General features: G+C 46.4%; 1 protein-coding gene across 1 annotated transcript in view; it reads left to right on the forward strand.

Annotated features, from left to right (window-relative positions):
* ADAM19 (ADAM metallopeptidase domain 19) overlaps positions 1 to 13,341 on the forward strand; it is a 32,576-nt gene extending 19,235 nt beyond the window's left edge. Inside the window, exons 10-23 of the mRNA XM_032125004.1 lie at positions 656 to 740; positions 975 to 1,114; positions 2,238 to 2,415; positions 3,258 to 3,347; positions 4,537 to 4,732; positions 4,998 to 5,106; positions 5,645 to 5,837; positions 6,412 to 6,492; positions 7,235 to 7,346; positions 7,446 to 7,581; positions 7,809 to 7,875; positions 8,426 to 8,641; positions 10,007 to 10,153; positions 10,899 to 13,341. Coding sequence (XP_031980895.1) covers positions 656 to 740; positions 975 to 1,114; positions 2,238 to 2,415; positions 3,258 to 3,347; positions 4,537 to 4,732; positions 4,998 to 5,106; positions 5,645 to 5,837; positions 6,412 to 6,492; positions 7,235 to 7,346; positions 7,446 to 7,581; positions 7,809 to 7,875; positions 8,426 to 8,641; positions 10,007 to 10,153; positions 10,899 to 10,973 — 1,825 coding nt within the window. The 3' untranslated portion in view covers positions 10,974 to 13,341. The remainder of the gene's footprint in view (positions 1 to 655; positions 741 to 974; positions 1,115 to 2,237; positions 2,416 to 3,257; positions 3,348 to 4,536; positions 4,733 to 4,997; positions 5,107 to 5,644; positions 5,838 to 6,411; positions 6,493 to 7,234; positions 7,347 to 7,445; positions 7,582 to 7,808; positions 7,876 to 8,425; positions 8,642 to 10,006; positions 10,154 to 10,898) is intronic.
* The last annotated feature ends 328 nt before the right edge of the window (positions 13,342 to 13,669 follow it).

A 13,669-nucleotide genomic window follows, 5' to 3' on the forward strand; every position in this document is an offset into this window, starting at 1 on the left:
CAGTTCTCAGATCCCCTTACCTCTTCCATGGAAACTCATCCACCAGGATGAGTAGGAGGACCTGTAGGACTGAAATGCAGAGATACTATGCCTTTTCCCTTGTTTTCTTTGGTTGGGTTTTTTTTTCCCCTTAACATTACTGTATTTCCTCTCCACCTGGTCATGTCCTGAGCACAATTTCCAGGGCTCCCATTTCAGAGATGCTGTCAGGGTGGTGTAGCATTCCAGCTCAGAGGCAGGAGCAGAGCATGGCTGCACTTCAGAGGTGTTGCCTACTACTCTCTTAAGTCCCTGAATCCCAAGCTGGCAAATATCAGGCTTATGGTAAATTAAGTATTCACAAACAAAACTCAACCAAGGATCCAGATATAGTCTTTTCTGTGCTTGTTGCAAAGCTCAGAAGGAGCACTTTTTGGAACCAAGCCATTATAAGAAATAGGATTGTCTGGCTGGCCCATAAAGCAGAGCAGCAGTCCAAGATAAACAGACCTTAAGGCTTTGTAGCTCTGCTATGATGTCCTGTGCTGGAAGATATTATAAAGGCAATGTGTCCCCCTGACACTGTGTAAGAAGCTGTGCACTGCAGGGTGCGTTTCTCTGCCTGCCTTCCCGAGTGCCTCAGTGCCATTTCATGCTCTTTCTGGGTTGATTTTAGGGGTGTGCCCTTCAAAGGTACCACGGTAGGCTTGGCTCCCGTGATGGCCATGTGCTCTGATTTCCAGTCAGGAGGAGTAAACATGGTAAGTAATTGCCAGTACCTAATATAAAGTTTCTTGCCAGCAGTGAATACCCAGGATAGAGGCGTCCTAAAGCCCAGGAAGAAAATACTTCCTGTGAAGTTCTCCACTCACCTGCTTATAGGCAGGAATGCCTTCATAGATGTTTTCTACATGTACTAATGAGAAATGCCACTCACCCCATTGACCCAGAGGCGCACAGGTAAAATGCTGATGTGCCTCTTTGACCTTGCATAGGATCACTCTGATAATGCCATTGGTGTTGCTGCTACCATTGCTCACGAGATGGGACACAACTTTGGCATGAATCACGATTCTGCTGGCTGCTGTACCACCCCTGCAGCAGATGGGGGCTGCATCATGGCTTCTGCAACTGGGTGAGTTCCTCTTGCATGGGCTCAGGGAGGAATGCGAAGAGCTTTGTTACAAGAGCCTTGGTGGAGTAAGAACCAGAAATGTAGAGTGAAAGTGGGTTCGTTGCTGCCTGCTGGAGTCAGCGTTTATAGAGAAAATATTGCTGGACAAACCCTGGGGCATGGAGCAGTAGCAATTTCCTAATTCCCAAGGAACTGATTCTTGCCTGAGACTGGCTCTAGGTAATTTAGAAGTGGAGCTCTGAACTATCTGGCAAGAGGAAAATTCTCCTGTTCCCTTTTCTAAAAAATACTGCTTGGTTTCTGAGAGCCTGTGTTTAACAGGAAAGAAGTCTTTGAGAGAAAGGGGAAGCAAGAGTGGCTCTAGAAGCCCATAGGAATTAAAAATCTCATTTTGGATGAGGAAACATAACAATTTCTACAATTCAGTCACGAAATATGCCAGATGAATGCCTTCACTTAAAGCCACATTCACCATTTTCTCCAGCCTTCCTCTGTTTGAACAGATTTTTTTCTTTCATAGACATCTTCTTTTATATGCATCATTTCCTCCAAGGAAAACCATTTGGGTGAGAAATGAAAGCATAGTGGCATGCAAGTAGAGCACACAACATCCACACACATGCACAGCCACACATGGAGTGCACAGGCATTGTAGCAACAGAAATTAATAATTCATGTCACAAAAAATATTCACATTCTTCAAAATGAGGTGGTAGATAGGAAAAATTAAACATTATTTTTAGCAGGTAGGCTCACAGGCTGAGTGCTGGACTCTTAGGCTTGTTTAAGCAGTTAGGAATAAGCCACAGCTCCAGTATTGAGGAGGTAAGGAGAGCCATGCTTGTCAGCAACTACAGTCAAATGTAACTCAACATATTTTGGTTCTATAAAGTTTATTTTGTAAGGCAATTATATTACTAAACAACCTTGCAGTGCAGTCTCACCTTGTCTTCAAGGGTAATGCAGGCACAGGAAATCACAATCTGGTTTAGCACATCTCCAGGGATTTCAGGGAGAGATCTGTGTCCTTTGGCACTTGTCAGGATTTGCATGTGCTCCTTTTTGTTTCTCTAAACCATTGCCCAGATCTGTATTCCTGTTTTTCTACCCTGTCTATATTCAGGCACCCATTCCCCAAGGTGTTCAACCAGTGCAACAGACAAGAGCTGGAGAAGTATCTGCAGTCTGGTGGAGGGATGTGTCTCTCCAATATGCCAGATACCAAAAGAATGTATGGTGGAGGGAAATGTGGAAATGGCTACTTGGAAGAGGGGGAGGAGTGTGACTGTGGAGAGGTGGAGGTAACAATTGTTCAGGTCCAACTATTTGGGGTGTAGTGGGACACAGTGTTTTTATTATGTGTTTTGCAAATACAGTTATGTGATCTGTAATCAGCTTTTCGTTGTGCAGGAGACAAAAATATCTTCCCTGTATGTAAATGTAAATCAAGGTTCTAAAATATTACATCTGACTTCACAGCGTGTAGCACAATCCATCCCAGAACTCAGGGATGGTGTGGTCCAGGGCTGAACAGAGGTGATTTAAACTTCCTTTAGGAAGGAGATGAAAAAGTGATTTTAGGTCACAGAATTACAGATCCATTTAGGTTGGAAAAGACCTCCAAGAGTGAGTCCAACCTGTGTCCCATCACCAGCTTGCCAACCAGCCCAGAGCACTCAGTGCCATGTCCAGATGTTTCTTGACCACCTCCAGAGATGAGGACTCCACCACCTCCCTGGGCAGCCTATCCCATGCTTAACAACCCTTCAGTGAAGAAATTCTTCCTGATAGCCAGGAAGAATTTTTCCAAATGTTGCAGTTTCATATAAAAGTTCACTTTACTAGGATGGGGCTTCTCTTAGCGCTGCATCTCACTTCTCCGTATCCATCCTTTGACTCATTAAAAAAATGGAGCTGGGACCAGCAGCCCAGACTCTCTGGATGTGATGAGCACAACCAGTTGTATCCCATCAGCCCATCAGAGGCTGGATGTGCAGTGCTGGAATTCAGCTCGTGCTGGGTACCACGAGCATAACGTGGAAGGGGGGGTGTTACTTTGTGTGTGATCCATCGTGTGTGGGAACACATCAGGGCCAGCCTCAGATCTGCCCTCTGAGCTCTGCTGCATCCCTCTGTCTTCCAGGAGTGCAGGAACCCCTGCTGTGACCCCAGGACCTGCTCCCTGAAACCTGGTGCTGAATGTGCCCATGGCAGCTGCTGCCATCAGTGCAAGGTGGGACCTCCGGGTTTTCCTAAGAGGAGAGGGAATAAATGGGGTGGAAGTGTGAGGATAAAACTGGTGGGGGAAGGGGAGAAAACACAGCCAAATGTTTAACTCCTCACCTGGCTTGATTTTTTTTAGGTGCAACAGCTACGAGTATAATCAAACTAGTGGGGTCCTTTCTTCTGGCTGATTAATTTGACTCCCGTGATAGCTTAAAATGAGCTGTGAATGTTGCTGGAATGAAGTGATGCTGCCTCACTTAAACAGTGAGGGATGGGAAGAATCAGAGCTGATATTTCTCTCCATTGGCTCCACAAGAAATCTAGACAGAGCTCTTGGAGCAAACACTTCCTCCAGGGACTAGGCTGGATGCTGTGTTTGCTCTGAACCCTCTTTTCTGTGGTGCAGCTGAATTCCTTTAGATCAGGTGTTTGCTGAAGAACTGCTGGCAAAGAGTATGATTTTGAATCTCAGCTTTCCTTGTAGCAACTGGTTAATATGTGTTTCTGATTTTGGAGCCAATGATCTCAAATTTGCCAACAAATTAACTCAAAAACGAACATAGGCAAACGTTTCTCTTAAGCTCATCTTTATGTTTGCACATTGACTGTGTGCTCTTACTGACCTATCCTGAGCATGTGGAAAACTATTTCCAGGAAACCCACCTGGACTCATTTGGAACAACCTCCCAGATGTAACTGTGAATGCCCTTTGTTCTCCATCTGTTTGGTGGACAGGAGAAGAACGAACTGAGTAAACGCATAAGCAAGGGAGACATAAGTTATGCATTAGGAAAATGTCTCCAGCAGAAATGACAGGGAAACATAGAAACAAACTTCCCAACCAGGGAGGGGTTTGAGAACAGATTACACAAACATCTGTCAGAAATGGTTCAGGTAAATTGGATCCTACCCTAGGGTAGAGCGAGATGGATCAGTGACCCCATGAGGTCTGGCAACCTTACATTCTGTGCATGATCTCATTGCTACCTGGGGAAGGGATCCAGTTGTTAATTTTATTCTGCACAGTTCACCCTGTTAATGAAGTCCCAGAGGCACTTCAGACCTCAAAAAACCTTAGACAAGGAGGATGAAGTGGCAGACGCAAGATTCTGTCTTATCTACAGACAGACGTGCAGACATGAAACCACAGAGGAGCCAAGCAGTAATTCTGGGGCTTTCCCACTGTCTCTTTTTAGCTGATGTCTCCAGGAACTCTCTGCAGGGAGAGGTCAGGGCTCTGTGACCTCCCAGAACATTGCACTGGCGAGTCCCCGTTCTGCCCCCTCAACTCTTACCAGATCGATGGGGCTCCCTGCGACGGAGGAAGGGCCTATTGCTACAGTGGCATGTGCCTCACCTACAGGGACCAGTGTGTGCAGCTGTGGGGGCCTGGTAAGGACTCTGCCTGCAGCAAAAAAATGCTGTCCTTTGAACCAGCCAATGTGATGTGGCACCCTGCTGTTCCTCACCCTGTGCAAGGCTGGAGTACCTTCCACACCTGCTATCAGTAGCAGAGTCTGAGGACCCTCTTCTCCTGCCTTACTCACTTGGAGGAGGCAGAAAAAAATTTCTCATGCTCCAACCATTCCAGGAAAAGGACAAATGAGTGGTGGGCATGGGGTGAGGTGAAGCAGCCACATGAGTCTCTCCCACACAGGAGCACAGCCAGCACCAGACGCCTGCTTTGAGAAGGTCAATGCTGCTGGAGACATCTACGGGAACTGCGGGAAGGACATCTACGGGAATTACAGGAAGTGCGAGATGAGGTACAAAGCAGAGTGGCAGCCCAGAGTTGCTCCTTGGAGAAGATGTTTTTACATATTACAAAATTATGGGCCAGGAGATAAAACTGATCCGTGCATTGGTTCACGCCCTCCCTCTGCCTCCTGGGAAACCAGCTGCATCCTTGTAGGACCTAGAGCCCTTACAGCTGAAGCTTCCAGCTCACCATTTCCCTGCCTTTTGCATTTCCAAACATCTAGTTGATATTCTTCCAAAGCAACAGAAGGGGGGATTTTTTTAATCTCTGAGTTAAATGTAGCTTTCTAACTGAGACAAAAATTTCTTGGTCTTATCTCTGACTTCGTTGAGGTTGGCCATCCATGGGGACATCCCCCATCCCTGGGGACTGTGAGATGGTACCATCAGTATCCATCAGACACTGTTGCTTGGGATAGTTCTTAGGAGGTGCCTGCTCATTTAACAATGACTCAACACTGCTGCTTTAATTCACATTTAGAGCTCATGTCTGCAAAACATCCAGCAAGCCAGGAATAATCACTTTAGCCTTTCCTTTGAAATCAGAGATGCTAAATGTGGGAAGATCCAGTGCCAGAGCTCTGCTTTCAAACCCCTGCAGCCCAATGCAGTGCCCATAGACACCACTGTGAACATGCAGCGCTGCCGGGGGACCCACGTGTACAGATCCGACAGTGAGGAGAAGGAGATGCTGGATCCTGGCTTGGTGTTGACAGGAACAAAGTGTGGGAGCCATCATGTAGGTACAGTTCTGCCTGGAGTGGCTTGGGGGAGCTTCAGGGTATCGCTTTTCCACCCAGAATGTGCTTTGTGGTTATCAAGCCATTAATTTTTTATGTCTAATGCCTTTCTAGGAGATTTTTGTATTTGTTAGAAAAACAATCTCTTAGAGGCTTCAGAGAAGCAATGGAAGGACACACACCAAAGGCTTTATGTCTTTGCCAGATGAAGTTCAGGGCCAGTGCTAAATCTGGGATTTGCTAGTTGGTTGAAGCTGTCTTGCTTAAAGGTGAGACACAATTGGAAATCAAGACATGTGAGAGCTCCTTCAAGGACTTGCCACGTGGGCATGGCCAAGCTATTGCCAGCTGAGCTCTCACTCCTCTCTGATTCACGTTGACTGGGATTTAGGGTGGTGATTAACTGTTTGCTTGGGAACCAGGTTAACTTAATTTCCTGTAATTCTGCCCAGGTAATTAATTAGTTGTGTTTCCAAGGTGTCTGGGACCTGCAAGTCACAAAATACCACAAGGCAGTGACATGGTACATAACTCAGAGAGCTAACACTGAGTTTTTGGATCCTTTCTGTGCAGGTTTGCTTTGAGGGGCGCTGCCAGAATGTGTCCATCATCTTTGATGCTGAAAGCTGTAGCAAGAAGTGCCATGGGCATGGAGTAAGTGTCTTCTTTTCCATCTCCACTCCAGGCTGAAGCAGGATGGGCTTCCATTCTTCTGTGGCTGCTTGTTCAGCTCAGTTCTGATACCTTGCTTAGGTTTGTTCTGGACTTTGGCTTCTCGGTTATTAATTTGCACATTTCTTTCCTATTTGATGCATTTTCTGGTCCATGAGTGTCCCTTTGACACAAGATTTAAGGAGGTCCGCTGGAGGGATATGAATTGCAATAAATGAAAAACAAGGAGTAATCTTGAAGAAAAACCTTCTGGGCCCAGTTTAGATTGAATAAAAAGTATCAGACTTACTAAAGAAAAAAGAGAGAAAAGTAACATTTAGAGCAGTTTATCCCAAATTGCTCTCCAGTGCCCCCAGGGGATGGAAAGAAAAGATAAACACCAATTGGCCAAGCTCTTTAGCCTAAACAATAAGAAATCTTCACTCGATGAAAGGGAAAACTCATGTCCTTCAGTTTAGAGATAAGAGAAAGGCATATTTAAATGCTGCTTTTCTGCTGAATTCAGGTTATTGGCACTTCAGCTGAAGAACCCTTGTCTTTTGGAGAAAGGGAGAATTTCTGAGAAAATAAAGGGCACTTTCACTCCCCGAAGAAAAGAATTTCCAGGCACTCAGCTCCCAGTAGAGTCTGTTCTGTAGCATTTAATTCAGCAAGGGCTTCATTTGTTTTCACCTGCAGGTTTCTTAGTAGCTGCCACTTAAATCTCTGAATCTTCCCACTCCAGGTGTGCAACAACAACAAGAACTGCCACTGCAACCACGGGTGGGCCCCCCCATTCTGCAACAAGGAGGGGACGGGAGGAAGCTTGGACAGTGGTCCCCCTCTGCCTGAAGGTGGTGAGTGGGACCAGCTCTGCTACAGTGCCACTTCAGAAGGACTTGAGTTAGTTGGGAGCAGAGTTTTCCATTGAATAAAGTCTATTTTCTCACCCTCAGGCTCCTCAGCGATCGTGATAACTCTGGCAATCCTGGCTCCCATTCTTGTTCTCAAAGGAATCATGTTTTTATTCTATTATCTGAAATGCTGGAATAAATTTGCCATCTGTTCTCTAAAGAAGACACCTCAGTTCAGGTAAGTTGTCAGTGCTGTGCCTTGTCTGCTTGTCCCCCGTCCTGCCTTTAGTGCCAGGACAGAAGAGACATTGCTGTGAGGAATGTCACTAAATTGTAGGGTTTGTTGGTATAGTCACTATTGGCTTCTCATTTTTTCACTCCAGTGAAGATAAAATAGAAAATGCAGGAAAATAAAGGAGAAAACATATCAAAACATTAACGCTCTTTTCTTTCTCTCATTGTCAGTGACACTGCTGGAACTGGGCACGCAAACCCTGCCTTCAAGCTGAGAACCCCCCAGCAGCAGAGGAAGGTAGGGGCAGGGTCACCCTCCACCTGCAGGGCAGAGATGCAGCTGCCCCAAGCTGTGGGCTGTGGTTCCCCCTCACAGTGCAGTCAGGGAGCGGTTTTATCAAAGGATGGGATAAATAGACAGGCACAACCCATGGCTGAAAGTCAGTGGTAGAGGAGCGTAGCACCTATTTCTAGGGAGTTCCTTAAAGGCAGAAGCTGGGATTTGACCAGGCCTGTGTGGCTGCTTGTCTCTCCTGGTAGATCCTCTGCTGTCACATCCCCCATCTCAAAACTGGAGAAATGGCAAACCCATTGGGTTTATTTGCAAGTGTCACATTGATGCCTGGATTACTCTGTTCTCTTGATTTCCATTTCTGCCCCATGATCCCAAGTTGTCCCAGTCCATCTTATCAACACCTACCAGACATACACAACACATACTGGCGTTGCAGGCAATATTTCCTACTCTGTGGGTCATAGATCTCACGTAGATCCCCAGAAGTGTCACAGCGAATGTAAGGGCTGGTTTGAAGTAGAAATACCTGAGAATTTGTGGCTCTTCTGCACAGGTGATTGGCTTCCCTGAAATCCCACCGAAACCTCCTTCTCAGCAAGCTCCAGGGCTCCAGATAAACAGGCAGCAGCCACCCACCTTCTCTGGCAGCCACAGCTGCAGCATGGGGCAGCCCATGGGACCAGCGCAGCCGGCACTTCCAAAGGACATTCCCCGCAGGACACCCCCGAGCAGGCCAGCACCTCCTGCTCCCAAACCTCCAGCTTCTCAGGTATGGAGTCGTGCTGCTGTCCTGTGGATGCTGTTTGGTGGGAGGTTTGTTCTGGTGAAGCCTCTTGCCCTGGGAGAACTGTTAGGCTTGACCCAAACTGACCCCATCTTATGTGAGCATCCTATCCATGAGGTTATTTTGAGGCTTGGAAGGAAACAGTGTTGATTTATTTCTTTTGCTGGCAGCTTTGTTCAAAACTTACTACAGACCCCACATTCTTACTGAAAGGATGGTAAATCACTCAGACTAGTATTTTGCCCATTTTGCAAAAAAATATTTTTAGTTTGGGGCCCTCAAAGAAGCAAAGGGCTTGGTTCCAGTTGGTAGCAGGAGGCTGGCTCCCAGTCAGTCTCTCTCTGAAGGACACAGAGGAAAACAAACCCTATGGAAGCAAATCTTAGTGAATCAGGTTTGTTTCTGGCTCCATTGTTCCTGTGAACAGCTGGCACTTCAGCAGGAAAGAAAACTAAAACAAAAGCAGGAAGCTGAGTGTTGTCAATAAGGAATAGGTATCTTTCCCAGCTGCTTGTTGACAAGTTCCCCACAACCTCCTTTGTGTTCCCTCCCCAGTACATCCAGTCTCTTTATCTCAGTCAGCCCTACTAGATGGAACACTTTTCATAGGATCTCCACAAGAAACCTTGCTGTTTCTGGGTTAGTGGAGAGCCACGGGCTGGAGAAGACACAGTGGAAATAATTCATGTCCCTTTTTGCTAGTGCCAGTGTCCTTCCTAGATGTCTGCAGCATCTGCCAGATTTGCTCTCTTGCTATTCCTATAGGAGCTCTTCAGACCTGGCAGTCAGTGGAATTTAGTCTGCCTTGTCCTTCCTGGAGTCACAGGGCAAGATCCCTGGAGAGGAATAGATCCCCAAGCCATCCAGCATTGCATTTATGCATAGTCTGAGGAGACTGCAGGGGTTTTGGGTGCCCTCCAAGTCACGAGCGCAGCTGTGTTTGTTAAATCAACACCTGTAAGGCAGCAGCTTAGCACAGAGCCTGAGCAACAATAGGCAGTTGGCTCTTGTGAGGGTAACTTCTCCCCCCGGGAGATGCTTTCCACTGAAATTCATTAGATGAATGGAAAATATAATGCTCTGAGCATCCTATTAGGGACAGCTGTGTGCACAAACAAATAATAACTGCTTGTGGGTCTGTGTGTGTTTGTATGGGCACAAGAACATGCACATATATATATTGTTTATGGGTATTGTATAGGCAACCAAACAGTGAGTGTGTGTGTGTGAAACTTGCTTCCAAGCCATGAAGTGCATTAGTTAATGTGGCTAATTAAAAAGGCTCTGGAACTCAGGTTACCTATTACTTGCAAAATTTAAGGCTTAAATTCAAAGCTATTTCTCTTGTAGGATATTTCAAGGCCCCAGCCACCCCAGAGAGCTCTGCCAGCGAATCCCATCCCATCCAGATCCAGAGGCTGGCAGGGGAACAGCTCTGCTGTTCCACTGCCTCCTGGGCACACCAGAGCCCCAGGACGCCTCCAGCCTGTGACAGAGGTAGGCACTGAGAGGGCTGGTGGGAAGCACCACTCACCCCTGGGGAATAAAAACACTCAGAGGGAATATCAGGCTGCAAAACACCTTCATGTACAGCCCAGGTGGGTGGAGACAGAGAGGGTGTGGGTTGGTCACCTTTGTTGCAGAGGTCTCCATTTTCACCTGTTTCATATTAAGAATTTATTGAGTTGAGCAAAACACAGGTGAATTCAGTTCTCCACATCCCTGAACACTTCCTCAGGCAAGGCATTTGTGTGAGTGGGGCAGAGCAATGGGCTCAAGGGGTGTGTGACCCAGAACAGTTAGTGAAGAGTGGAAAAAGGTGAACATTCACACAAGGCTTGAAGATCCCAGTAAAGAACAAAAATTCTTTCCAGTCCCTCTAGCCATGGCTAAGGAAATGCTTTCTCTGCAGAGAGTGCTTCCCAAAAAAATCATCCTGGATACAGGCAGTTAATAAGGGACTTTCAGGCACTGAGTTCAGTGTCCTGCAAACACAACACAGTGCAGTTATGTTGTCTCCAGCCTGCAATACCCAGGAGGCCAGCTGTGACAAATGGAGAAAACTGCAGGAACTTCCTTGTGCTCTTCGTGGGAGAGTTCCTATGTGAAGCATCGGGGTGTGAATGCAGGCAGGCTTCCCCTGGCTGGCAGTACCATCAGCGCCAGGAGAGGGCGAGGACAGCGCTTGTTCTTCCATCAGTGCTCACTCTTCCTCTTTTCCCCTTTTTTCCATCTCACCCAGAGCACTGGTGTCTGGACAGCTGGAGCAGTGAACAACCTGAGAGTGGGACAGCCAGGCTCCCATGGGCATTCCTGAAGCAGCCTGTTCCTGTCTGGCTCTGGCCTTCGCAGGGCCCTGGATGGCCTTCATCACCCAAAACCACACTCACACCTTCACTGCCACGGACAGTGTCTCAGTTCCTCTCCTCCTGCCCCAGCCCCGTTTCCTCTGTGACTCACCAAGCTGCAGCCAGGCATGGCAGGGGTGCCCCAGGTACACGCCAGGCTCAGCTGGACCCTCTCTGCCTTTCCCACATAGGGATAACTTGTTTATACGGTATTTAAATATTGTTGTGCAATATCCAGTGCAGGGATGGGGTGATGGGGGTTTCACATGTTTTTAATCAGTTATTTAAGTGTTACCAGGGAGAACAAGCTGTGAGTGCAGGTGCTGGCCCTGATGGGCTTTCATGTGAGCCCTGTTGGCTTCCTCAGCCCCCCCTCCCCCTCCCCATGCAGCTGCAGGGGCATATTGGTGCTATACAGAACCCACTGCCTCTGGGGAGAGCAGAAGGCAGCTGGTGATAACAGTCTTCAGTTTTTTCTCTGTTTACAGTGGGTGGCAAGTGGGGCCCCAACAGGGAGCCAACCATGGAAATATAATCTGTGGGGCCACTGTGGATTTTGATCAGCTTTAGCAGAGGGGATTAATTATTTTCCCCACTAACCCTCTTCAGCAAGAGCATTGCAACCCTTCTGCCCTCCAGCACTCGCTTGTCTTCCCTTGGTGCTGTAAATCCCCAAAGCAGCCCCAGCATGGCCCGTGAGTTCCGATCCATGTCATTAGGACACACTCAAGGTACGACAGGGAAGCTCTGGCCAAGATCCAGAGCAAAAGGCCAGCAGGAAGCTCAGCAGAAGGCAGCTGAGACCCCTCTGCAGTGTGCGGTACCATGATCAGTGGATGTTTTTGCACGCGTCTCCTCAGGCTCTGGTCTGTGCTGAGCTGTAACTCAGCATGGGCTGTCTGCTCCCCAAGGCAGTGAGAAACCTACCCAAAAAGTGCCCAGGTGGTGAAGCAGCTGAAATATTAACACAACACATGGTGCTTTTGTAGGGCAGCTCTCTTACTCCAGGATTTTTCTCCAGGCCATGGATGGAGAGAGCTGTCTGTGTGCACTTTAAGCAGTTGATGGTTCTGACCCTGAGGACCCTCCCTTATGAATTTGGTTTTTTCTTCCCCTAATAGTTTGGCTCTTGTATGTGGGCTTTTTTCTTTTCCTCAGGATTTTAAAATAAGACCTTTTGTTATGCCAGATTCTTTTTTTTTCCTTGGAATTAATTCCTAGGAGAACACAGGGAAATCTGGAGCTGTGGTTACAACAATTCTCTTGTGTCTGATTAATCATGGACAAATCCTCAAAGAGTGTGACTGCTGCTCCACATGTGAGAGACTGTACTATTGGCATAAAGAAAAAGAGTCTTGTTTGCTGGTTCTTTTTCCCTGTTTATTAAAGAAACCCCAGAAAAACCCTAAGAACTCATTAGACTTGTACTTATATCTAGCAGTGTATCTATAGGATGACTTAAGCCACATTAATTTTTCACAACTTTACTACCTCTTTCTCCACAAGGAAAAAGTTCACATGGTGTGTCTTGAAATTCTCACTGATTATTCCTTATCTTACTAATTGTAGACATTTTCTTACCTTCTATGTGCCTGGAAAACAAACCAACCTAAAAAACTTCTTTCTGAAATAAGGGAGGGCAAGTAAAAGACAACAGCTTTCTAATCTTTATCTCTTTTTCTATAGTTGGGGTATATTACATATAAAAATGTGTATTCAACAACCCCCAAATCTGTTGTTTCTTGGTAGGTAATGGCATGTTTGGCTGCTCACAGGTGGAGCAGGACTGTACATACACTGTAGTAGTTGATTCAACCACAAGAACTTGATCTCATATCTGAGCCCTCACTGAGGACAGCAGCTCTTCTGCTCCAACCCCTGATCTTCAGCAAATGGCCACTAAAAGTCACTAAAATTATTTTCACTGCATTTCATGTGAGCATGGGATCAAGGTTTTAAAAAAAACGCCCCTGGACACACAATGCTCAGAGAACAACTGGACATGCCCAAACCCTAATGGAAAACTTTATTGCTGGAATATCCCAAAAATCTCCAAAAGGTAGTTTTAAGTAAGTCCTTTTAAATTTTCAGATGTGTGCAAGTTGAGTGAATGAGACCAGGGGAACTGCAGGAGGAGTAAAAGATGGTAAAACCTGATTTTTTAGAAAGATGATGTTACCTGGGAGAACTTATAACACAATACATCTCACTTTCTCCCGTGTCCACATGTTAATGGTTTACAATAATTCTCTATGCATCTATGCAAATACTTGAAGAATGCAATTCATTGTGCCTTTTGCCTAGTTTTAATAAAATTTGTCCGTTGTCATTAACAAATCCTCTTTCACTGTGTATTATTTCATTACCTCAGTTCAAATCTTCATTTTCTACATGACATTTCTCCAGGGAGGGCAGGATTGCTTTTATGAAATGGACTTCTAGAGAGTGAGGAAAGATGAGTCCCATTTACAGCCATTTTCTAAAATAAAATGCATAAAGCATCACACTGATTAGGATGCCAAAACCAAAGCTGGAGTGGGTGACTTGGATTATTTTCTGCCACCAAAGGAGGTCGCTGCCGTTTTACTCTGCTCCAGCTGCTCTTCCTGTTGTTCTCAGCTGTCCCTCAGCCTCTTTATCCTTTAGGGCTACACCAGTAACATCA

This window comes from Corvus moneduloides, chromosome 15, assembly GCF_009650955.1.
Source record: "Corvus moneduloides isolate bCorMon1 chromosome 15, bCorMon1.pri, whole genome shotgun sequence".
NCBI lineage: Eukaryota > Metazoa > Chordata > Aves > Passeriformes > Corvidae > Corvus > Corvus moneduloides.